Source organism: Sander vitreus, chromosome 6 (genome assembly GCF_031162955.1).
Source record: "Sander vitreus isolate 19-12246 chromosome 6, sanVit1, whole genome shotgun sequence".
NCBI lineage: Eukaryota > Metazoa > Chordata > Actinopteri > Perciformes > Percidae > Sander > Sander vitreus.
Genome location: NC_135860.1, coordinates 6,696,822 through 6,724,249, shown reverse-complemented (window position 1 = coordinate 6,724,249; position 27,428 = coordinate 6,696,822). Strand labels below are relative to the sequence as shown.

The following is a 27,428-nucleotide window of genomic DNA, read 5'->3' as shown; positions in this document are numbered from 1 at the left end:
CACCTCAACTGGCTCCTTTCGACGCAAAGGAGCAGCGGCTCTACTCCGAGCTCCTCACGGATAACTGAGCTTCTCACCCTATCTCTAAGGGAGACGCCAGCTACCCTCCTGAGGAAACCCATTTCGGCCGCTTGTACCCTGGATCTTGTTCTTTCGGTCATGACCCAGCCTTCATGACCATAGGTGAGGGTAGGAACAAAAAACTGACCGGTAGATTGAGAGCTTTGCCTTCTGGCTCAGCTCTCTTTTTCGTCACTAACGGTGCGATAAATTGACTGTAATACCGCACCTGCTGTGCCGATTCTCCGACCAATCTCCCGCTCCATTGTCCCCTCACTCGCGAACAAGACCCCAAGGTACTTGAACTCCTTCACTTGGGGTAAGGACTCATTCCCTACCTGGACAAGGCACTCCATCGGTTTCCTGCTGAGAACCATGGCCTCCGATTTAGAGGTGCTGATCCTCATCCCAGCCGCTTCACACTCGGCTGCGAACCGATCCAGTGAGTGCTGAAGGTCACAGGCCGATGATGCCATCAGGACCACATCATCTGCAAAAAGCAGCGATGAGATCCCCAGCCCACCGAACTGCAACCCCTCTCCACCCCGACTACGCCTCGATATCCTGTCCATAAATACTACAAACAGAATTGGTGACAAAGCGCAGCCCTGGCGGAGGCCAACTCTCACCTGAAACGAGTTCGACTTACTGCCGAGAACCCGGACACAGCTCTCGCTTTGGTCGTACAGAGATTGGATGGCTCTGAGAAGGGACCCCCTCACCCCGTACTCCCGCAGCACCTCCCACAGTATCTCCCGGGGCACCCGGTCATACGCCTTCTCCAGATCCACAAAACACATGTAGACTGGTTGGGCATACTCCCAGGCTCCCTCCAGGATCCTTGCGAGAGTAAAGATCTGGTCCGTTGTTCCACGACCAGGACGGAATCCGCATTGTTCCTCTTCAACCTGAGATTCGACTATCGACCGAACCCTCCTTTCCAGTACCTTGGAGTAGACTTTACCGGGGAGGCTGAGAAGTGTGATACCCCTGTAATTGGCACACACCCTCTGGTCCCCCCTTTTTTAAAAAGGGGAACCACCACCCGGGTCTGCCACTCCTTAGGCACCGTCCCAGACTTCCACGCAATGTTGAAGAGGCGTGTCAACCAAGACAACCCCTCCACACCCAGAGCTTTAAGCATTTCTGGACGGATCTCATCAATTCCTGTGGCTTTGCCACTGTGGAGTTGTTTAACTACCTCAGCAACCTCCACCAGGGAAATTGATGCCAATCCCCCCTCATCCTCCAGCTCTGCCTCTACCATAGAGGGCGTATTAGTCGGTTTAGGAGTTCCTCAAAGTGCTCCTTCCACCGCCCTATTACCTCCTCAGTTGAGGTCAACAGCGTCCCCATCCTTACTGTACACAGCTTGGATGGTTCCCCTTCCCCCCTCCTGAGGTGGCGAACGGTTTTCCAGAAGTACCTTGGTGCCGACCGAAAGTCCTTCTCCATGTCTTCTCCGAACTTCTCCCACACACGCTGCTTTGCCTCTTTCACGGCAGAGGCTGCAGCCCTTCGGGCCCTTCGGTACCTTGCAACTGCCTCCGGAGTCGTCTGGGATAACATATCCCGGAAAGACTCCTCCTTCAGTCGGACGGCTTCCCTGACCACCGGTGTCCACCACGGTGTTCGTGGGTTACCGCCCCTTGAGGCACCCAAGACCCTAAGACCACAGCTCCTCACCGCAGCTTCAGCAATGGAAACTTTGAACATTGTCCACTCGGGTTCAATGCCCCCAACCTCCACAGGGATGCACGAAAAGCTCCGCCGGAGGTGTGAGTTGAAATTCTGTCGGACAGGGGCCTCCTCCAGACGTTCCCAATTTACCCGCACTACCCGTTTGGGCTTACCAGGTCTGTCCAGAGTCTTCCCCCACCCCTGACCCAACTCACCACCAGATGGTGATCGGTTGACAGCTCCGCCCCTCTCTTCACCCGAGTGTCCAAAACATATGGCCTCAGATCAGATGAAACGATTATAAAATCGATCATTGACCTTTGGCCTAGGGTGCTCTGGTACCAAGTACACTTATGAGCATCCCTATGTTCGAACATGGTGTTCGTTATAGACAATCCATGACTAGCACAGAAGTCCAACAACAAACAACCACTCTGGTTTAGATCAGGGAGGCCGTTCCTCCCAATCACGCCTCTCCATGTGTCTCCATCATTACCCACGTGCGCGTTGAAGTCCCCCAGCAGAACTATGGAGTCCCCGACTGGAGCCCCATGCAGGACTCCACTCAAGGCCTCCAAGAAGGCCGAATACTCTGAACTCTTGTTTGGCGCATATGCACAAACAACAGTCAGAGTTTTCCCCCCCCACAACCCGCAGGCGTAGGGGAGGCGACCCTCTCGTCCACCGGGTTAAACTCCAACGTAGCGGCGCTCAGCCGGGGGGCTTGTGAGTATCCCCACACCCGCCCGGCGCCTCACACCCTGGGCAACTCCGGAGAAGAAAAGAGTCCAACCCCTATCCAGGAGTATGGTTCCAGAACCAAGACTGTGCGTAGAGGTAAGCCCCACCAGATCTAACTGGTAGCGCTCCACCTCCCGCACAAGTTCCGGCTCCTTCCCCCACAGAGAGGTGACATTCCATGTCCCCAGAGCCAGCCTTTGCTGCCCGGGTCTGGTCCGTCGAGGCCCCTGACCTTCACTGCCATCCATGTGGCAGCGCACCCGACCCCAGCGGTTCCTCCCACAGGTGGTGGGCCCATGGGATGGAGGGATGTCCGCCACGTAGCTTTTTTGGGCTGTGCCCGACCGGGCTCCGTGGCAAACCCGGCCACCAGACGCTCGCTGGCGAGCCCTCCATCTGGGCCTGGCTCCAGACGGGGGCCCCGGGCTTCCTCCGGGCAGGGTCACTTCATCCCTTCCTCGATTTTTCATAGGATTTTTGAACCATTCTTTGTCTGGCCCCTCACCTGAGACCACTTTGCCTTGGGAGACCCTACCAGGAGCACAAAGCTCCAGACAACACAGCCCTCAGGTTCATAGGGACACACAAACCTCTCCACCACGATAAGGTGATGGTTCCCGGAGAATGGCCTGATGTTCATTTTGTAAATTAAATTGTATATTAGATTGAAATATAGATGATAAAACTGGATTTTTTTTAGGGCGTGGCTAATTTGTGATTGACTGGTCGTCATGGCCCTATATGTACATTTAGATAGACGTGAACTTGTTTTGTGTATTGTCGAGATTTTCGTCCTAGTACTTTGACCCTTTTATAGTGTAACAACTGTAACATTTTGGTCGCCTAAAATTGTCTTGTTCAGCATTTGGTTACACCTTGCTAACCTAGCTAGCTAGATAGTGCTAGTGTTAGCTGGTAAGTAAAAGGAAACATTGACGACTTTTAAAGGTGCTCTAAGCAGATGTTGGGTGATGTCACTTCTTGTTGACGTTCGAAGTATTGTCAAACAAAACGGAGGCTAGCTCGCCCCTCCCTTCTCCTCATCCCGTCCCCTCCCCGTCCCTTCCGTGTTCTAACCTCCCAACCCCCACCCCCAAATCCTTCTTGTCGGTTATTGGCTGGAACACTGTTTATTATGTTTCGTGGTGCAGGTTGGCACAGTTTGTTTTTGTTGCCGTTTGTGGAGCCTGGGCTGTCTACAGAGACCTTTTTTACAGTGTGTTCAGGGGACAGGCAGCTAGCGGATAGTGAGGAGATGTTTGCTGTATGTGACAAAAAATGTTGTAGCCTAAAAAACACGTGATATCACTTAAAGCATCCTTAACCGGCTCTGTGTCATGCACGCCTCCAGCGTCCCGCTCACCCGCCAGCAAAAGTCCACAGCCCACTGAAATCAGCAAAGTTTCCCTCTTTAGCTTTTAGCTTAGCGCAGCGACATTGAAAGAACACTGGTTTAGCGCTTCTCCCCAGCTCCACCCTCTGGTCAAAATGTGGTCACCTACAGTTACTTTTGGCTGCAAATAGCCAAATGCCAAACTCGAGGCTTCAAAACAGTTTTGATTTCTACTGAGGATATAAATACTTATAAACTGTCACAAATGTATAGGTTCATGTTTTTAAAGGCTCAGTGATTTTCTAAAGCAAGCTGGGCACTGTAGCTTTTAGCAACTCAAACAGGAGAGAATCGTGCAATTGTTAGGGACTATTTTCAGCCGCAGGATGGTGAATATGGGATTACTTAAAATAAACTACAATGTGTGTGTTCATCATAATGAAGGAACATGTCACCCAGTGCAACCGCGTGGCTCACTGATGTGTTTTTGATAAACTTAAACCAACTTTAATCTAAAATGGACCAATACTTTGAGAAATTGAGAAAAGCCCAAGTTAGTGCATTAAGAAATAGAACACACATTACCACAGCAGATTAAGAATTTAATTATTTGTTTATTTATTTACGTATTTCTATCTCCAGATTCACCCACCCGAAAAATATAAATTCCGGTGTATTCCAAAAAAAAAAAAGAGGAACAATGGCATTTTCATCAGCCGCATGAAAGGAATTAATCAACAAAATCAAAGTGGCAATAATTATTATCATTATTACAATAATAATTCAATGATCAGAATATCCACATTCATAACAAATCCATATACAACTGCAATACACTCTTCAACACCACTCTTCCATTAATATACACAAAATCCCCAAATGTCTGTCCTGTCAAAACAACAATAGAGGAGTTTTGGGGAGGGGGGGCTATGGCTTGTCAAGGGGTATGAAGATGAGTGACCAGAGGAGTTAATGGATCTAGGTTAGTAAGAGTATAAGGGGGGAGGCACACTTATTTAGTAAGGACCTATACAAAAACAAGCAATGTTAAGTAAAGACAGTATACTTTCATGGAAGAATTTGCCAGTCTGACCGAATCTTAACAAAAGGTTAGAAGGCTCCATGAGAGGCAGAATTTGGGGAACAAAATTTTAAGAAATATATAAGGGTTGTCGGAATAAATATATAACTCTGAATGACAACCGTTGCAAACATATACCATAGGAACCTAAAGTGAAAGTCAGATACGCAAGAACTCAAAACAGGTTGATCATTTTCAAAGAAATGCAGATGGAGGTTTCTGGAAAAAAATGTCTTAGTCTATATATGTACAAACATTGCTTGGTCACCCAAATCTACTTAGAAAAGCTTTTTAGTTGATCAGAAAATGAGTGCAAGCTAAAGATTATGTGACTTACTTCTTGTATGAGAGCTTCGAGAATGCAGCTATAAGTGACAGACCTTGCTGATATTCTAAGTCTGCACACAAAGTGCCTCTGATAGCTCAGTACATTTAAAAACCTTTCCATGCCTCAGTATTGGTAACTTGAGAAGACCTATTCATAGAAAGAGAGAGAAACATTAGAGGAAAAATAACTGTACACTCTGCATATACAAACAAACTGTATATACACATAGACATACCATATATACACATTTATCCAGTATATACACAAAGATTTAGCCAGTACACACACTTATATACAAACACATTCACTCGTTTCAGCAGGACCTCTAACATATCTCTCTCTGTCGTTGTTTCAGTCATAAGTGGAAATGGCAGGGATTTGAACTCAGACTGGTGTCAGTGGGGTCCATCCATTTAAATAAATGGGAAGTTTTACAGCAATTTGACTGCAGAAATGTGGCCACACTGAAACCACGAGTTCATCCTCTGCTCGCTTAAAACTCTACAGACAGGTAGTCGAAAGGTGGAGTACAAAACAATAGCTGTAAGAATGTCCCCATCCAAAGACTTTCACATCGTCCGTTAATGGAGAGCTCCATGGCGATTGTTTGGCGAAACATCCGTCCACTTTTTTTGTTGTTTTTTTGTTTTGAATGATTATAACCAAGAGGAAGGGGGTGGCGCACAGGTCACAGCAACGTGCAAACTGCTGTAAGGGGAGTAGGTAAAACACAAGTTTGTCCCTTTATTCACAATCCTTTAGGGCAATGATTCTCTCCACAAGATTGTCTTAGTAAGAAAACTTGGTTCATATAAAATGGATATGAACTTCCATTAGATAGATGCATCTATCTATATCAAGAAATAAATATCTGCTCCGGAAGATTTCTGATGAAGAGTTTTTTATATATATATATATATATATATATATATATATATATATATATATATATATATATATATATATACACACTATTGTAAGAATAAGCAGTATCATAGAAATATAAATAATAACATTCTGTCCGGTTTTTCAAAGTCTTCATTGAAGCAAGAGTTTTGTTCTGAAGCAGTTTCACTTGTTGTTGTATTAGGCTGTGCATATTTAGTTTCCTTTAAAATCAAAGTCTGAAAGAGATTGGAATGGAAAAGCTAAAACTATGAATCGAGAAAGAGATCAAGTGTGTCTAAAACGTGAGTAAAAATGAAGTGGTTAAATAATGCTTTGAGAATCCTAAATAGACAAAGATTGAGTAGATGAAGAGGAATCAAAGGCTAATTTAAAAAGACTATAAGAGAGAGAGAGAGAGAGAGTGAGAGAGAGAGTGAGAGAGAGAGAGAAAGAGAGAGAGAGTGAGAGAGAGTGAGAGAGAGAGAGAGAGAGAGAGAGAGAGAGTGAGAGAGAGAGAGAGAGAGAGCGAGAGAGAGAGAGAGAGAGCTAGAGAGAGAGAGAGAGAGAGAGAGAAAGAGAGAGAGAGAAATAAATGCACTAAAAGTAAATTAGCTTTGACTGAAATTTAAGAGAAGTCAAGCACCTTTGAAATATATCTTACCCAAAATACATCTCCCCTCTCTCTCATTTTGGGCATCATGCCTTCCTTGGCCTTTGTGTCCTCCGTTCTGCTGATTGATCAGACTGCATAGCTGTTCTTTGCATGCTCGGCAGGCTAACAAACGCCAATATGTGTCCAGCCTACCTTTTAAAAGTAAAATGTAAATCCAACCATGAGGCGTCAAAAAGATAAAAAAAAAAATCCTGTTATCAAATCAGAGAGAGAGGGCCCAATTAAAGTGAAAAAAACAAAAACAAAACAAAAACAACCCAGCATTTCCTTACATGGTCCGCTGGGGCTCTACACCATCCTTTGAGCAAAGAGAATGGGACCAATGCCCCAAGTTCTCCCTTTGTCAGCCAATCGCGTCACGAGAGAGGGCTCTGGACATTTGGCTATGCCACCCTGCGGACTGCCGATGGTGCATCAGCCAATTACGTTCCACATTGTCCTCCATGAAGCTTTGAGAGTGGCTAGGGGGAGAAAAAAAAGGGGAGAGAGAAGAAACGGGGGAGGGTGCTTGATCAGGTGCTATTGAAGCATAGCGAGAGACCGAGTGTCTTTCCAAAGCTGGACTCATCTCTTTTCTATAGTTTTTGTGTTCAGCTCTGAGGCAACTGCTTGTTTACCTGAGTCACTGAGGTATTTTCACAGCAATGTTAATTTCTCAATCACGGATCATCTCACACCTCTGAAAAGACACTGATGTTTAAACCTAGACCGCTTTTAAATCCATCATTCTTCACACAAGTAATTTTACAAGAAAAAAGTAGCCCTACAAGCTGTCTAAATAAAAGACAATCTTTCCCTGCGTAAGACTGCTAGCATTATTAACATTTGGTGGTTCAACAGTTAAAACATTCATTGAAGGTATGAATCCAAGCTAATCCAAAAGCACTGGCCTACAAAGTGCTAGCATTGGCCATGTAAATTGACCTTTTACATGGCAAAGTAAGTGGTTTGTTCCCTCCAAAGAGAAAAATGGCTGACACAAAGCTGATGTGAAACTCTTCAACTCCTCTTTGTCCAACCTGAACGTTTAAACAAGGTGAGTTGTTTCAGAGCGATACCAGTGTGTGAGGCTAAAGAGACAAAAAACAAGTTCACATCCAGACAAACCTTACAGTACAACAGACAGTTCATACACAAAATGAAGGAATATGGATACACATCACAAACATTTTAAAGACTCGTGTTTTCAGCATTTGACACACAAGAAACTGAAGGGTTCATTTCAAAAACACATTATACAGTATTTCTAAAATGTACTCGGAACGTCTTTTAATTTGTTTTAATGCTGTTATCAAATGGTTTCAGAAATAGCCTTTTTATTTTGAAATGAAACGTCAAATTATGTAAACTACACAAAGAAAAATGTCGTTACGGATTTTTCTTAAGCAGCAGGGGTGTAATATATTCTTATTGTCTTAAGCAAGGCATTATACTGTGCATTTGGTCGATGACTAGCTAGTCTACTGGCCAAAGGATGCTCAATATATTAATCCCAGGCACTTAATGGCAGGCAAACAAACAAAATGATCTTTTCACACATAAGATGATCCTTGTTATCATGTCACACTGGCAATGTTTACTGTAGTAAAATGTGGCATTATGTGGTATGTGACCTAAACTAAAAACATAAGTGGGTAATCACTAATTTGTCTTTTGTGAAAATTGCATGATAAAACTGATTTAACAAAAAAAAAAAGAATAAAAAGTTGTAATAATGGCACCACTTATCTTCCCTACGTGAACACAATGGACCAACACTTTTTAACTGAAAAAAAACCCTTTTAAAACTCCATTCATCCATTTCATTCAAAGTATCTTCTTCATTCATTATTAAAATTATTACTTCTCAATGTAAACTGAAAATAACACTTTAGGGCTTTGACAAATTTGAAATAACCTGTTCAATAGATGTTCCCTCAATTTTGAGCCTGGGAGCTGCTTTTATTAATTGTAAATAAAACCAGAGATTGGAGGAGGCCGCTTCTAAAACACAGATATGGAAACCCCAACAACCCCATTGGACATAAGAACACAACAGGATGCACAAAGAACAAAAACAAAGAAGACACATACAAAACATACTGGGGGAATACAAGTCCTGTCAAAGACCGCAGAACAGAGACAGAGAGAGAAAAAGACAGTGAGTGAATCATGAAAGAGGCAGTGCTATGGCAGACACAGACAATTGACTTGGAAAATGGCACCATTTGTTTCTGTTTAGCACCAGTTTATCACATATCGGTTCTGAGATTGAGAAGAGAAAAATTGCACGAGCTCTGTCTAAAAACAAGAAGTCCCTTAGATTGAAAAAAAGAGAAAAAGTTCCCAAAAATGTCTTCCGTCAAACCTCTAAGACACTTGATCTTGTTTGAATCTATGTTTTTTAGCCCACAGATCACTTCTCTTACTAGCAAAGCTTACTTGGATCTACATCTGTTAATTCTGTATCAGATCTCTATTGGATAACCCTGTTGAAAAACACTCAAAGGCACTAAGAAAGCCAGACTACATCACCACATCTCTACCTACACAATTTGCAGCCTGGCGTGTTCAGGATAGGTATATTTAATGCACCTACATCCATGGGAGTCATGGGGTTACTATAAGCGAGCTTATAGCACTTGCTAATGGCTACTATGAAGTCTTTGGGGTGCAAGACATTCTATAGTTCTTGTTCCTTACATGTATTTATTTCTCATGAAGCCACAGACAGGCAATGAGTGTACAGAGCATGTGTTCACATATCTGCTTGGTATGTACGTCAAATGCTTTGTTTGACTGATTCAAACAGTATGTGACGAGGTATCATTATCTTGTCCTGCAAGACTGATACTAACTGCTGCGCCATGTGAGCATCAAGAGAACAAGTGTCCATTGAAGAGCCCTTTGTGTTGTGTGTTCATGTGTTATGCTCGTACAGTAACTGCACGATTACTACCTGTCTCCCGCACACTTTTATTCTCTCTCTTGCCCGGGGAATAAGAATATCTACGGCCAATTCTTTTCGAAAGCATTGTCTTGCTAAATGGGAAAGACAGGGACAGTGTTTTCCTTTGGGTCATCTCTCTCTGATTTGGCTCAGCGTTGTGTTTGACCTACTCCCCCTTCTTCTGCTATGCCTGTGGTTGCTGTTGCCGTGGTTCCAGTTGCCTGTGAGGTTGTCATGGGGGAGGATGTTTGGTTGCCACGGAGCTCTCCATTCTGACTAGGATGTTGATGAGGAGTGGGTAGAGAGGGAGGGTCTACAGTTTGGGGGAGGACTCCATTGTGGGGCGAGCTGTCAGAGGAAATGCCAGAGGAAGAAACTCTGAGGCCTTGATCGTCGGTTACCGCTCCTCCTCCGCCTCCACCACCACCTCCCCCTCCACCTTCAGTTTTCACACCGGGGTCTGCATAACCCAGGGAGGAAAGCTGCTCTTCCTAGTGAGATAGAGAGAGAGGGGAGGGGAAAGAGGAGTGGGAGCAGGGAGGTCGTAGGAGAGAGGACATTCAAAGAAAGATGGGAGGAATGTGAGGAGTTGTAAAGGAGATGATGGTAGATGACGTGACATTTAGAGGGAAAAATCAGTGAGAGTGTGGGAGGAAGTAAGAATAGTGAGATAAAGATGGGAAGAGGACAAGGAGGAAAATCGCCAGAGAAGGATGTGATCGAATTGTGTGGAAGTAGAAAAAACATCAAACATTGACAAATACAAAGAACCAGTTGGAATGAGTACATGTAAAAGCAATGGCAGAAAATAAAAGACACGTGATAAGGGATTGGTGGAACCACACAGAAAGAAAGAGACAGACAGACAGAGGAGAGAGAGAGAGAGCCAAATGAGTTACGAAGTTGATGCATGACGTACATCAATAGAAATGGCAGCACAGGAAAAGGACCACGGGAAAAGAGGGGATGGAGGGGAATTAAAATTCTTGAGGTCAAAGGGTCCTGATCCGCTTTGGATGAGTGGCAAGAATTGTTTATCGGGTGTCAGGAAAAGTCAAGTGTCATTCTTTGCCAATGAGTACAAATCATGATCAATACGTTTCAATGTAAATGTGCGAGCTTGAGTAGCTGAAAGTATTTTATATTAAAGACTATAGAGGAACTCTACAATTATCATTATTATCTTAACAGCACATACTGTAGCATCAGCCGGCTTCTAAAAACATGCACAAAAACGTAAAGCCACAAAGAGCTCAGCGCCAAATTTAAAAAAAAAAAAGCAAGATAAAGGTGCATCCTATAGCCGGGCGGGAAATCCAAACCTGTCGAATTCACCAACCAAAATGTCGAACCCAAACCCATTGACCACATAGCAATAAGCTGCTGCATGGGTGTTCATCCTTGGGTTGGAGCTTTGGATTAGTGATTAAGTCAAAGTTTGGTTTTGCCATCTTTTCTTACCTACATTGGCGTAGAAATAACAGCAATGCAAGACTAGTTTCATTATTAGTTTATATCAAGCCTTCACTCCCAGTCTTGTTCACTGACATCTGTGTAGGAGCAGTGGGAAGAGAAAACAATTGGGTTATTGTGCCAATAGACAACTATGAGGACTCTATTCATAATGGTACTTAACGTATCCAAGAGCTACTGCAAGATGATTTGAATATAGAAGCATTTTGAAAGCTGAAAATCACAGTTTTTCCATCAGACCTCTGGTAGAACCTCTTGATATAATTGCACTTGATTTATCTTGCCCGGCACATTTGCTGTGTGGTGTCTAGACGCAATTACAGAGACCCCTGAAAATGTACGAGTGGTCTGTTTGAGAGTGCGAGCCGTCTAAAAGAACTTTTAAATATGTGCAAAACTCAGGTTTGTTCTTTATCAAACTTTAGATAACTTTAGACATTAGATAACGAGAAGTATGAAATATTGTAACATGAATGGAATGACGTACTGTAGAGAGGAAAGACAGGAGGTAGGAGGGATAGTTTGGTCGGCATCCAGAAGAGGAAATGAATCAAAAGGCTCAAAAGCAAATATATCACTGGATAAACTGTATTTGATGGGTGTGTCCATTGTGAGTGGAAGGTGTTTCCATTTCACTTAAAAAAAAAAAAAAAAGAAGTGAAAAGAACAAAAGAAATTACCCCAACATTTGATGTGAATTAGCGGGCCTTTTCTCTTCTCAATCAGAACCAAAATAAATGAAAACATTTTCAGCTGCTAACTGGTGCTATGAACAGCTATATTGTACATTATCTGCTTTGGTTACAGACAGTTACAGGATGCCAGTAACATGACTTGTTTCCTTCTCAAACACAACCGACAGTGTTGTTTAATATCCATGTGTAGACCAATACACATGTCTATTAAACTCAAGAAATCAAGCAGCTGAACAAAGACATGGCAAAATGTTTACTGACATCCTTTTTAAACTTACCAAACTTGCTTCACTCTCTGTGGGCTGTGGTGTTTGATTACTTGGTACATTCAATTACAACTTGGTGTGAGAGTGTTTTATGTACTAATGAAAATTGGGGGTAGTGGAGACAAAAACACAAAACACTTAGTGGAGAACTGAAATGTTAGGTGTATAGTAATGATGCAGATAGAGTATCGTACACACAGGTTATTACCAATCTCCTCCAATCTCCAATCAATTTGAATCGTGGATGTCTGTAGAACAAACTGTAAAATCTTTCTCACCTACACATTTGAAATGCTGCAAGTGTTGGTTTAATCAACTTATGTATGGCAGTTGTTAAATTAAAAGAACCCCTGAATGGCTTAAGATGACTAGCTTGCCGGGTGAAGAGCTCTAACTCTGACGCAAAAAAACAAAACAAAACATACGCATTTCACACATCCTCAGAAGCACCGTAACAACTAGCCTACCCATTCAACCAAATAATGTGCCCAGGTGCCAAACACATACACAAACACATAAATATCAGAAACACAGACTCACTGAAAGACACAGAAAACACACAAAAACATATGCACAGTAATTGGTGTTCTTCAGGGAAGGATTGGGTCAGATACGGAGATTTCCCATAAGTCCCATTGTTTATCTGAGGGCGTGCTGGGAGGGATGAAAACTGAATGGAAATGTAAGTTCATGTAGTAGGAAAACACAGCGGTTCAAAATATGTTGTGTGTGAGGGGAAAAAATCTAAAATAAAAGAGAATTCACACAATATTTCAAAAGACTTTCGGAACAGATTCATCAGCAAGAATGGTAATCTCTTTAAACACTTGTTTTCAACCAGGTATTTAAGCAGTTAACAGGCACAAAATGTAACATTTTATGTCTTATTTCTTGTTCACAAATAATCTGGACGGAAGTCTATGGAACCATAAAACATGTTATTGTGTGTATTCTCTTTAAATTATGATTTTTCTTTTGCGTGGCTGCTTGGCAGAAAATAACAACTTTGCATTCAAAATTGTTTTAAAAAAATCTAGTATTTGTATATTAATTAACTAATGCATTGTTATTGGGCTATTGCAGGAACCAGAGGCAAACTGCATCATGTTTGTACATGTAACAGTAATACTGTATATTTTAACGCTTAGTCAGTTGACTACTGTTTATAAAGATTATAATGTTTCGTATAGTGAAATAATGTGGTGACTGTTCAATGTGATGAAAATCTGAGTTGAATAATTGCAAATGCCAACGGAGCTTAAGAATCAATGATATTCATTGATTTGTTTGTATTTCTCTGCATCTTAACGATTTACCCAATGCAAAGAGTTACAGGAAGGTCTCCGTATATGACATGAAAAACGTTTGTTCATATATGTCTATGGGTTGCTGGTTATGAATGAATTGTGTGTGGGTGGGTGTGTGTGTGTGTGTGTGTGTGTGTGTGTGTGTGTGTGTGTGTGTGTGTGTGAACAATTGATGGAATTTTCACTTGTAGAGAGCTACACAGCTACACACAAAACATTTGACATTTAATATTTTGAGATTAGAAAGGTCGAAGCTGCTGTTGTGCTTCTATATATTTCTGCCAAGGCATGTAATATGTTCATTGGTCAACATAAAGCAACCTAATTCAAATAAACTCCCTACTTGAGAGTCTGTCACTGAATATTTTTGGTGGTTACAAGAAAGCATGCTATTGTGTTGGAAGGGTGACAACAAAACCATACAGTGCAGCTCACTTAAAGCTTTAGTGCGTAACTTTTTGATATTATTGAACGTCCGTTAAACTCAAGCCATTGCCAAATGAGTTGCTACAAAGCTAATTAAGACTATCAGCTCCACACAACTCTCTCTCTATTTCTCAGTATCGCTATGTTCAGAAGATTGTGTCGTCGGGTGACTTTCCCGCGCAGAAGCTTGAGTGAAGATAATTTCCACTTCTGAAGAGTCCATCATGTTTTTTTTAATCCTCCGTGTCGTCTTTGGCTACTAGCAACTGCGTAGAGGAGGGGTGGGGGTGGTGTGAGATCACTGAAGGCTTGTATCGTGTGGATGCGCTGCCATGTGTGTTGTTGTCATTACTTAGAATTCCTCATGGGGGGGACAGAAACTACGCACTATAGCTTTAGCTTTAAAGCTGCATTAGGCAAGATGGAAACATTGTTGTTAATTGTTAATCTTTTGCACAGATGACTCAAGTCCAAGTCATAGAGGTGCTCCTAACTGCGAGTCATGTAATATTGTCTACAGGAAAAATGAGTGGGCCTTTTACTTCCGGAGGCGCCTGAAATATCTTCTCCCATTGCTTTCACACATCCACCTTTAGTGGGACTTACAGTATAACAAACTAGCTAGGTCAAACAGAGACATAGAGATTCTTAATTTGCCTCACTTTGTCTTAAATTAATTAAACCTCTCTTGTTTTGTGATAATGCTGTCTTTTTGGAACGGGTCATTCTAAATGGCAGCACATGTGTTCCATCCAAACTTTAAAAAAATCAAAAATCAAATTTCCAGCCTCTCTAGTATCCTTGCGTAAAAAGTGATCAGTCAGCCTGGTGACATAATTTATGGGTACAATACTTCAGACATACGTTTCAAATGAACACCCCTCGCGGCCAAGTTTCTTAGTGTAGCTTTAAATCTTTTAAATGTTTTGTTGTCACTCTTTCAACATGGAGCGGTGCTCTTCAAGTAACCTCTGTCCAAACACTCTGTGACAGACAGGCCTCTTTTCCTGAAGGATAAATGGAAAAGTAGGTGGGCCTGTCAGTGTGTTGGCTTGCAGTGAGTTCACAGGATGCTGCGTATGGACAGGGACGCACATTGAGAACAGTAGAAGTGGAAAAGAGGCAGCAGGTTATGGATGGAGAGTGAGAGTTTGCCGGTTTGTTTATTACCTGGTTACTCGGGGTGGGACAGGCGCGAGACGGGGCTGCACTAGGATGGACTGACGCCTCCCCTAAGAGAAATCACCGTATCTCATCAACATAGGAGGAGAGGAGAGGAGAGGAGAGGGGGGTTGAAAGCAGGAGGCAGGAGGAGGAAGCGGAGGAAAAAATACAGCCACCCAAAACAATAAATACACAATGTCCAACAAAAACTGACAGAAAAGGACATAAATATAGATAAAAATGCTTACTAACGCACATTTGCATACATATACATAATGGCGACCATTCACGCAAAACATTATCAGACAACCCAACAGCCTTAAAGTGTTATAGCAGCTTGCCATGCGGTGTATCATTACCAGAAATCATGCTTAGGACAAGAAAGAAAAAGGCGTTCAATCGTGCACTCCAAACGGCATCTGCATGTGAAAGCAGCTGATTAATCCAATAGACTTTGGAAAGCTGAATCTTGCTTGTTTCCTGGTTCAGAAGCGTAAAAGAACATGCGCATGTCAAACATGCAATCATCTAGGAAGATAAATATATACACACTTGGAAAAACCAGAATTATAATAATAATAATAATAATAATTATATTTGCATCAACACACTGTATTTAAAAACAGAGAAATAACAGATAATAGGATATCTGCATTTTACTGTAACCCCTCCCCACACACACACACACACACACACACACACACACACACACACACACACACAAAAAAATGACTAACATTCAAGAAGCTGCAACAATAAGTACGGATAAAGGAGTGAAATCAAATCTTATATGAATGAAACATTGATATGCTTAATGTCACTGCAAGCTCAGGAAGCCGTTTCCTCATTAAATACAACTCACTGATACAGGGAGCTGCTGCTGATCAAACAAGAAGTCAACACAGTTTAGTACAATCTACAGGAAGGCTCGATAAATGATCAATATAACAGTTAAATGTTAAAAGATGTTTTTACAACTGATAAATTGCAGTAACTGCCAGATACTGTAAAAAGTAAAATGTATTTATAAGTGTTTTGACTTATTTAACTTGCACTGATTGCCTTTAAAGAGCTGTTTGATATCAATTCATAATGTATTATCTCAATTTGTTTAACTTATTAGTCGTTATTACATCATCAATTAAAATATATTCCACCCCTTTTAAAATACATAATGTGTTACTGTAATAATATGATGTAATTTATTGGATTAACATGTTTCATTATATTTTCAACCCATTTCGCTGAATGTTTGCTACCACATTTACGCAGGGTTTCTGCAGTGTTCACCAAATTAAATGTAATCTTTTTATTACACGTAATGCAATTAAATACCTTTTTCACAGAAATCAATGCATGACAGAAAACCAGTATGGACAATAAGGCCTACCCTTATTTATCAAATACATAAATGTATTGACATTTATATCATATTTTGTCCATGTTTTCCTGCTGTATATAACAATAATTCCTAGTAGTACACTCAGTTGCCAGTTTATTATAGGCACACCTAGCCAAAACTAATACAATCTAATACAACAGTCCTGCAATAATGTTAGCTTTTGTTAAAAGAGAGGTGTTTCTGTTATTTAGCCAACCCTCATTGATAGAAATGGGATGGACAAAATAATAGAAACACCTGTAAGTATATACCACAGACTACACCTTCAAAAATGACCGTACAATAAAATCAACAACTCTATAAAACAGTTTCAACAAAAACAGAACATTATAAGTGTAACCTTCATAAAGGAAGGATTTATTGCAGGACTGTTGTATTAGACTGCATTAGTTTTAGCTAACAGTGTACCTAATAAACTGGCAACTGAGTGTAATTATGTGACCTGAACAACCCAGATAAGCTGCAGAAAATTGACAGGTGTATTTAAACAATTAATATATAATTCATTAATTTGAGTTCATCTAAGCATACCTAGCCACTGTAGCTAGTGAAAGTGTTTGCTACAGGTCTGATGCTGCTGAATGAAACTCCACAAACATTTTTTTTTAACAGCTTCCTGCACACACTACCCTCTGTTGCACCTGTCTCACTTACAAAAAACAAAAACTAATGACAGGCAAAAGAAGTGGTCAATATTTTTTTTATGGAACTGAATTCAATGCTTTTAGATACTTTTTGTAGATACCGTTACAATATTTGGCAGTTATCACCTTATCAGTTGCTAAAGTGTACTTTCATTTACTTATGCAGTAGTTACTAATGTATTCATGTCCTAATAGCAATTGTGAAATATTTGGAAGGAAGTCCACTTTTTGCAGTGTGTTTTATTTTGTAGGCATCAGGATGCTGTAGTGGGAAGGATTTTGGCACCCTACACCTGTGTCATTATGTGAGGTCTAATTAAAGTGTGTGGTGTAGTTTTGGCCTGAGGAAACAATGGCATCATACCCCTCCCCTCTCACCCCCTATTCAGTTACTGTTCCCTGCCTCTGCTGCTGCTTGTGCACGAGTATCATTCCAATAAAGCTGAGTGTCATCACACTGGACTGAACTATCTGCTTGTCTTAAGTGCTGTGGTTTATGAACACGAGGCCCTGAAGCTAAAATACAAAACAGACCTGTAATTTCTGATAGTAAAGCTTCACAATATTCAACACTCAAAGCGCCGTCTGTTTGTAGCAGCAAGCACCATGAGCTGCATGTAGATCAAAGGAGCATTTTAACACAACGGAATTTTCCTTGTCTCATCACATTTCTTCCAGTGTATTAATTAGTACTGTTTATAGCCTTTTATATGGCAGTAACACAAACACCTGTACAATAGAAATGAATATATACTTTTTGAAACATCTATTAGATGGATTGTCATGCAATTGTGTTTGTTCAAGGTCCCTAGATGATGTATCCAAATAGAGAGGTGAAGTCCCTCCCCTTCCGGTGGACCTCATGGGACCTTAATTCGGAGAGAAAAAAATGAATGGTAGTGAACGGAGAGAGACAAATTATTTTTTGATCCCGTTTGAATTGAGCCATGGATTACAAATATGATGTACCTGATTTTGTGTTTTATCCAGTGAAGTTTTATCAGCAGAGAAGCGCAAGAATGAGCAAGATCTGCTGCTCTTGTGAGTTACGTTACATCCCGGTACCAAACACACAGACATCATAGCTTCAGAGAGACGTCATCCATGCGACTTTGAAGTGCGTAGTCTTTCTAATTACGTATTTTCCCAGTCTTATACTTCAACAGTTTAACAATAAACTGAGACCTTCTTGACATGCAAACTTATCTTTTAAACTTAGGAACATCATATTTGTAATCCATTTCTCAATTCAAACGGGATCAAAAAATAATTTGTCTTTCCCCGTTCATATTTTTTTCTGAATTAAGGTCCCATGGCGGTCCACCGGAAGGGGACGGACTTTGCCTCTCTATTGTTTTCGTGATCCCCTGACTTTTCCTCTAGTGCCACAATGACGTTGACATTTGTGTTTTTTTGTGAAATATCCAGATAACTACTGGATACATTTCCCTCAGGATCAATATAATAACTTTGATGATCCCTTCACATTTCATGTAGCACCAAGGTCAACATTCTTATGTGACCAATCCTTTGGTTTATGGCCAAATACCTGCAAAACTAATGACATTCCCATCAGCCTCAGCTGTACTTTATATTTACTGCTTATTAGCAAATGTTACTGCAGCATGCTAACCCGACTAAACTCAGATGGTAAACATTGTGTATGCTAAACATCAGCGTGTTGTCATCGTGAGCATGATAGCATGCTGACATTAGCATTTAGCACAAGGCACCACTGTTCCATAGTGAAGGCTCACAGAGCTGCTGGCATGGCTGTAAAGTCTTGTTTGTGTTGAGTTACATTACATTGTACAGATGTTTACCTTCCACAGTAGCTCCCACTGGTTTAAATATCTGGCACCGAAACTAGGCTTACAGAAAACACAATGCTTGCAAATAGGAACAAGCGACGTGGAGCTTTAACAATTAGTTAATTCATCAATTTTAGGTTCCGAAATTTAAGAACTAGCTGATCTTTTTGTCTTACAAGATCATAAATTGAAGATGTTTGTATCAGTATTTGTATTTCTATCCTATTGCTACTTTTACTTAGGTAAAAGATTGGAGTTCTTCTTCTACCACTAATATTGAGGATTAAGGATTATTTCAGTCTGAATATGAGTGTCTGGGTTGTAATTAAAAGAAACTGATCTGGATAAATGTACAAGTGAGCTGAGTAGTGGCTCCCATTAGCTCTTTCAGTCTTAGCATTATTCCCTTAACCACAAATATATATATATATATATATATATATATATATATATATATATATATATATATATATGTATCTACATAATTCAGCACACACTATATTTACAGCATGAGTCATGCTTGGACGTGGGCTAGTTCACTTTGACAGGGTAAGAAATAGGGCGGGTTGAGAGCATGAAATAATAACCACTAAAGAGGGAAGCTCCTGAAGACACAACAGCACCACCACCACACAGCATTTGGGGCTCAGCAGTTCAATAACCTGCCCGCAAGTCTGGTTCTACATCATGTATGAAACAGGTTTAAGGAGTTTCAACCCCGACATGCTCGGCAGAAACATTTCACAGAAACATCACCACAGACCGAGATATGCTTACAACCCCAGCTAGAGTCAGACATCTTGACAGCTTGAGCTGAAGAATGCAAACAGCAACACACTCTGATCTTCAAAGCTCCCAGGTATGTTGGCAGACAGATGGCAGTCAAATCCAAACACGGGGACAGGTCAGGGGCATGGCAATCAGAGAGACCACATACACACAGCAGACGAAATAATAACAGTAGCGGGGGGGGGGGGGGGGGGAGGTAAAGGGGGATAGCAGAGAAGATAGCACAGGCCATCGTACGGACTCGACGAGAGAATAAGCAGTCTCACAGACCTGATCAGGGAAAATCCTGGCTTTTGGCTCAATCACGGGTCCTCCCCTTAACTCATCCTCCACAGCCATAAGTCTTGGAAGCAGAGAAAGAGAGAGAGGGGGGAGGGGGGGAGGGGTTGACAGAAAGAGAGGGAGTATTATGAATCCAATGATACTTAACAAAAAGGTTGAGCAAGTGCATCTCCAACATCTGTCTCAACTACACCACAGTGATAAGATGTTGGTTACCTGTATCCCATATCTGATAGGCAGCTCAATCTTTTAAGCCCATGCAAACGTTGAGCAGCAGTTACCCAAGCCATGCTTTCTGAGGCACTGCCAATTTTCACTGGTGGAGCTTTTCTTTTTCTTCTCGCCCCCATGGGATTCATCAAAGCATTTTTTGTTCAATTCAAGGTGTTTTCAAAGTGCAATTACGGCCAACTGTGGACAATTCCGCTCTGTTATGTGAAGTGAACCAAGTAACAGATCCTGATCATCCCCAGGGAATTGCCCATCTTATGTAATATGGACTGACCAAGGCACTGGTGGAAAATCCTTTGACTTATCGTTTCAAAGGCTCCGCTTACTGCTGGAGATTTCATGAGCCATCGAAAATGCAGGTTTCCCAGCTCTCATGAATATCCAAGCGCCAAGGATTTACTCCAACTAAGGTCATTCGAGGATCATTCTCATACAGGGTTATCTTGCAGTTACACAGCCAACTGGCTAAACTGACAATATTGTTATTATGGTGGTGATAAATGCCAAATAGAAGTTAGTGTGAATACAAGAAACCCTCTTCACACAATTTCATTTGGTTGCCTTCATGACCCTCCATCTGTTTTACAAGATTTTGCAGCAAGAGACCAAATATTCTTGCAATTTGTTGTTGACGTGAAATAAGATTACTGGAATATTATTCCTTTATAATAGTGTACGAAGGAGTGACTTTATGTCAATTTGTCTGGTTATAATGAATGACCAGGAAGATTGTCACTTGTGTGTTCATTAAGCCACCAAGCCAATCAAAGAGTTGACAGCAACATTTAACTGCCACCATGTTTCCATGCCGAATAAATATACCACCAATCCAATCCCATTGTGTGACTTAATGCACATTCATATCATTTTATTCAGAACACAGAGAGGCACATGTTTGACAATAAAGAAGGGAAATCCACAGATGAAGTTTCAAACATAAGTGTTTGGATGTTTTATTCCATAAATAATGTACAGTGTTGAGATATTTTACAAAAGAAGTGAATAGGAAAAGAAAAGAATCAATCATACTGTAAGCACACACAGAAATATAAGCACTGTCCCAAAAACCAATGGAATGTAACATGGGTATACAGCATTAAGATTTCGACATGACTTCAAGAGGCAGACAATGATTCATGTGGGTGATATGTTTAAAAAGAGTTGAGCTTTTTATATCCAGTTGTACTTCAAGTAGTGTGCTTTTGAGGTCAAGTCGTACATGTAGTCAAAACAATGTGTGTATCTACCAACATGAGGTCACAATGTCTGAATATTTTGCTACAGAGAAAAAAGGCAAGAGACAAAGGTGTCAAATAGGATGTAAAGTTGATGTAACGGAAAGACAAACCAGACCTGGATCAAACAGCAGCTGCAAATACTTTCTTTTTCTTTGCCAACAAGTGCAACATGAAGTACGTTTCTTTGACTGAAAACTTACCTTTCAACATCTGATTGGTGTTCATGCAGCAGACCCCCACCCATCTGCTTAAAACAAACTAAGAATTATTTGCAACTATTTTGACACAGGTCTGTATAAAAGTGACTCGAAACCCTTGGCTGTTGCTACAAGCCATGTCAATCAGACCAATATTGATCACACACACACACACACACACACACACACACACACACACACACACACACACACACACACACACACACACACATCAAGCCAAAACTCTTCACCACTATGAATTCATTTGCAAGATTTAAACATAGGTTTTTGCCGTAGTACAATCTATACAGCCTATCAATATATTCTTGCTACAAAAGAGAGGCGGATATACTGACACCAGAATATTTTAATTATCTCTGGAGAGGGAAAAAGAAAAATAATATGGTTGCCCTTTTATTAATACTATTTAAATCATACTGTAACTGCATACGTTTAATGACAGTTCTGTCTAACTTTCTTAAACGACTATTCTGATCACATGTCACTGGACACCACCAATGACGGACTGCAGGTCAAAAGGCATACCAAGCATATACAGCAAAATCATACAGAGAGAAGAAAATCTTTTTCGCTTTAATTAATAAATAATATCCATTGCAGTCTTTCATTTTAAATGCAGATAAATTCACAAACACCGTACAGAGAAGCCAAACACAAGTTAAGAACTTAAGAACACACTTTGCAGAACACACTGTTGTCAAAGAGTCACGTCTTCGTTGTAATGCTGTCTCTGTGCTATTTTGCACTTTACAGTATTCCAGGTCTTTATGTTTTCTGTTTAGATACTGTGGATGGCACCTGGTAAAAGATTTTGGCAGGAAGTTACTGTTTCTTTATGTACAGACGATGCACACACCTCAGCAGGATCTGTGCTGTCTGTGCATTTGCACATGTAGACGTATTTATTATTGCGCTTCTGCTAAAAAGTTAGCTATTGCAAGGTTAAAATAGTTATAATCTCACTCTCATATATATATATATATATATATTTCATAAATATTTCATATATAATTATTGTTATGGCTCTTGCATCACTGACTTTAATATGCTATGGATTATAATTAAAAATAGATTATTTCTTAGACAGGTGCAATTAAGACCATTCATTTTTTTTCCCTACTGCAAACTCACCGTAAATATGTTCAGTTCATCTGCTCAGTTCACAACAAACAGCTCGGGAATGATAAATAGTTTATATTTATAATTACTAAAATGGATTAAAATATTTGTGGGGGGAAACATGGAGAGCCTGTAGCCCACTAATAAGATCACTACCCTAATGAAAAGTGCTACAGGTAAAGTGGATTTAGTGTTTTTCGTGGATCTAACCTAGCATGACCTAAAACTCAATATTTGGCTTTGGTTTAAATTAGATTGCTGAAGAGCAAAACGTGTATCTGGTCTAATGACAGATATTTGATTTGCTCTGAGCTTAAAGTATAGTTATGCACAGAACATTAAGGCTTCTCTGAAAGAAAATCTCTGACACTTGAAACACAACGCTAAGTGTTTTAGTTCTGCAGATAAAGAGATGTTTTCAAGCCTACATAGGAGCCATGAATTCAGGATCACTTTTGCTCCTTTTTGCAGAACCTGAGCTTGCATTTGCATCAACATAATATATTTGAATGTGAGAATTTAACATAAAAGTCAATTTAAGATGAAATATAACAGAAGGCTATGGTTACACTTGTCATTACACTAAGATTCTGGAGTCCCATCAATCCAATACGATGGCCTGAGACCATTTTTCTTGGCATCCACACTTTCTGCACTCTATGCATTGCTCATACATGCGTTCAAATTAAAATCCAGACAATGCTAGTCTTGCAATGTGTTCGATGATATGGTCTGGCTCAGTGAATTTTGAATAAAACTGAATTGGAAGCATCCAGATCTGCTACTTAATTCATCCTTGTGTGGTCGGATGATAAAAGTCACACAGGAAATAAGTGTACGCCTTGGAGATATCAGTTTCCTGCGCACTATGCAGTTTGTGTGCAGCAGATTTACTATATTCGCTTTAAGCTCATACTCCAGGGGGGCAATAATCAATGGTTTGGCTTTGAGTGCTCTGATAAAGTTCTCTATTATACGGCATATTCCCTTCATGCCTTAATGCTGGGATCTTCATCATTGTTTGTGACTTTCTGTCCTGAATGTAAAAAAAAACAAAAACAAGGAGAAGTATCGTTCCCCATGTAGAAAGATACATCAGCAGTCCTTCAGTGAACATGGTTCACCTTGATTTGAATTGGAAGAGCAAATATTAAACCGTGGTCTTCCATAGTCCTGTGCCTGAAGGTCCAAAACAATGTGTTGCTTGAAAAAGTGCAGACATGTTTCTGAAATTATCACATTTTCAATCCTCTTGTGCTTTTACAGTGCAATCTTGTGAGAGAGTCAATTGGAAATTAAGCTAAGTGAAATCATCTGAAATGATCCCGAGATCCAGTTAAAAGCTGTGTTCATAGAAATGGCTGATGATAAGTGCAGCAGCACAAGGATTTGGGAGGGTGGTTTAAGGGTAGTTTTATATACAAGGTTAGGGCGTTAAAGATGTTTTCCCATAAAAGACGAGCAGGACTGTCTCTGTCTTCATTCCATGTCTTCTTTCCTGGAGTGGATTAGAAGTGGCAATATTCTCTGTCACAGATATCCACCCTTTAGTTGCAGACCACAGACTTTTATAAGATGTGAACAATAAAATATTGGACTCTTTTCCTTACAGAACCTTTTTATCTGAACCCTCTTTACAATAAAACTATATTTGGGCAGCATTGCTAATGTGCAGTCACACTGAAAATGCTCAAGGAATCCTTAGAACACAGCAAACATTTGCTATTTTTAGTGCCTGAACACAACTGAGATACGATCAAAATTCCACTCTTTTCCCATCAACTACTTAATTTTGTGGTCGATCAATAAAAACTTAAGACTGCGTTCCAGAATTGCACCATTACAAATTCACACAAGCACTCAATAATATTAGGACTCCTAATATTAGGAGTTCTTCACGGTCATCCAAATATGATGCTCTTGAATAACTAGTAAAACCATGTTATGATACAACAAGAGCTAAGAGGACAATCAAAGACTCCTTTGTCCAGCTTAAATCAGCTGCAAAGAACCAACCACCAAGAGAACATGCCCTGCACACTTATCAAAGAAGATATAGATCTCTGTCTTCCTTTTATTAGTCTCTCGTTTAATTTGTCACTCATTACATGTCTGCAGCTTTGGCTTTCAATATACAGTACAGCTCCCTGCCTTGCTCCCAGGGCTGTTGCACTTAATGAAACTGAAACAACCTCCTACTCTCCAATATTCTTTGCAAGATAACAACCCCTGTAAATAGAGTCCTATTCCAATATGCAATATATATGTATTTTAGGCAAACAACATCGCAGTCAAGTCCGTGTTTCACTCTTTTTAAGTAGAATCCAAAATGCTAAAGTTGTGGTGTGTCAACCAAAGACCTTTGCTTCCACTTGCTCTTGAGAGGCATGATAATGTATTTTAATTAATCCTTACAATCATTATCTGAGAGAATATGTCACTTTTTCCACATATTTTGGAAGAAAACTCATATAGTCTATTCACTAAAGGCATCACAATATACAAAGATAAAGTCAATGCAGCCCGCCAATGGCCTCCCGAACACATAGCGTCTTAGCTGTCTTTTGCCCTCCATCCCAACAACAGCTTCCATTTACCTGCTAATTATTCCTTTAATTTGGGAGTCTTTCTCCACTTGCTGTTGCCGTAGCTTCCTCTCACTGTCGTCGAGTCGATTCTGGTACTGTAGGAGGATCTTATTGGTCTGCTGCTCCTGCGTGAGGAGCCTCCGCTCGTACTCCTCCAGCTTTTTGTGGGACATCACCAGGCGGTCCTTCAGGGAGTTGATCTCCTCCTCGTACTCCCGTACCTGAGGCACAGATGTGGAGAAAATGCTAAATTAGTAAGGTTTAAACCAGGTTTAGTGTTTACATGCCTTGATTTCTCAGTGGCTAGGGGATTTGAAAGATGTTTATGCACATTCATTAATTTACAAAACATACTGAAAAGTAAAAAACAGACTCCAAATATTCCAAATGAAAAGGCTGATGTACAGTGAATATACCAAACACTGAAAAAGATTTGAACACTTGGCTGATGGCTGTTGTTTCCCACACTGTTTGAGACCTCTGCACTTTTGTGTTGAGACCAGATCTGACTGCCATCTGCTTAGCAATGATAGACATGACTCAATGTTCCTATAAGCATGAATACAAGTTTTTATTTTTTTTTATGTAAAGGGCAGTTCTGAAACTAGATACCTACCCTGTCCATGCGTGACTCATCCATGCTCTTTGAGTACTCCTTCAGTTTGAACTCTTCACGGTCAATCCGCGAACTTTCAATGTCAGCCGACAGATGAGGCATGTTGGAGACCCAGGCCACCGTTCGCTCATTGGCTGGGGTTGGGGGATTGAGGGTAGATGGAGTCTGGGAGCCCTGGGGAGAAAGGCCAGCAAACTGAATATGAGAACATGAGGTTCTTAAGTGGATGAGAGTCAGTTTCATAATAAAGCTATTTTTCTGCAGGCTTTTATGCCGAGTGCCTCAGAGTTCATACATTTTTAGCTGGACCCTGGTGGGACTCAAGCCCTTATTCCTGACAATGTTAGTGCCGTTTACAATTAAAAGCCAAATACAGTAACTGATATCTTATACACATTGTTGGGAAGTAGTCAGAAGCACAGGTGCTGATAGAAAATACTAGAGCGCTAAGGAGAAGAATAAAGAGATAAAATAAATTCAGAGCGTGCAGATGTTACCTGTTTGCTCATGGTGGGTTTGAGCAGGTGCTGTTGCGCAGGCTGTTGCTGTGGTGACTGTTGAGTGCTCTGACTGGTGGTTCCCTGTGGACTCTGGCTTTCCCTGACAGAGCTCTGCTGATGGGGTAGCCCCGGGGCAGTGTTGTCTTTGACGGACAGCTGCCGGGATCCGTGCTGCCTGCCGCTGTAGCCGGACTCCGGTGACTGGAGGAGATTCGCGCTCGGCGGTCGTGTTTTAGCCAGAGCAGCAGGTGCAGCAGCCGCACTGACGGACAGCTGATGGGAGGTCTGGGACTTGACACGCTGGACGGGAGGCGGGGCAACAGAACTCTGGCGCACGGGTTGGACTGTGGTGGGGGGCGTGGTGGCCAGGGAGGAGTGGGATGTTCCTGTCTGGGAGGCCAGGCCCATCATTTGTTGTTGCTGTTGGAGGTTATCCTTAGGAAGAAAAATAGTAAATAACAGCATAATTAACATTTTCACATTTTTGTTTCAGTTCTTTCTGGGGCAGATGATGCTACTTTAAACTTGAATGAGCACTTTGTCAAAAATAATGTTAGAGGCTGCGATGGTTGGGCGTGTGATCCAGGAAGTTTAGTTTCAGTGATGGATCGATGAATCTTTTCAGTTGCATGTCCCCCCCCCCTCATTTTCCATCAGTCTATCTACTGTTAAATATGGGTTGTTGATTAACTAATAGATTAATTAACTAAATATTTGAACTCTTCTGTGAAATGTAGTCAAAATGCCAAAACACTGAATTACATTAATTAGTTGATCTGAAACAATTCTGCTAATCTCTTCATCGTTTTACTTATTTAAAAAGGAAAAATAACAAACATTATCTGCGTCCAGTTTCCCATCTTTGGTTTTTGGACCATTGGTAGGACAAATCAAACAACCTGAAGACTTCACCTTGGGCTCTGGAAATTTGTGACTGCCATTTGTC

General features: G+C 41.0%; 1 protein-coding gene across 1 annotated transcript in view; it reads right to left on the bottom strand.

The window, feature by feature from the left end:
* Window positions 1-9,862: 9,862 nt before the first annotated feature.
* The window catches only part of syngap1b (synaptic Ras GTPase activating protein 1b), a 132,313-nt gene continuing 114,747 nt past the window's right edge, over window positions 9,863-27,428 (bottom strand). Inside the window, exons 17-21 of the mRNA XM_078251763.1 lie at window positions 26,480-26,917; window positions 25,983-26,156; window positions 25,376-25,587; window positions 19,961-20,033; window positions 9,863-10,204 (exon numbers count right to left, since the gene is read on the bottom strand). Of these exons, the coding sequence (XP_078107889.1) occupies window positions 9,863-10,204; window positions 19,961-20,033; window positions 25,376-25,587; window positions 25,983-26,156; window positions 26,480-26,917 (1,239 nt within the window). The remainder of the gene's footprint in view (window positions 10,205-19,960; window positions 20,034-25,375; window positions 25,588-25,982; window positions 26,157-26,479; window positions 26,918-27,428) is intronic.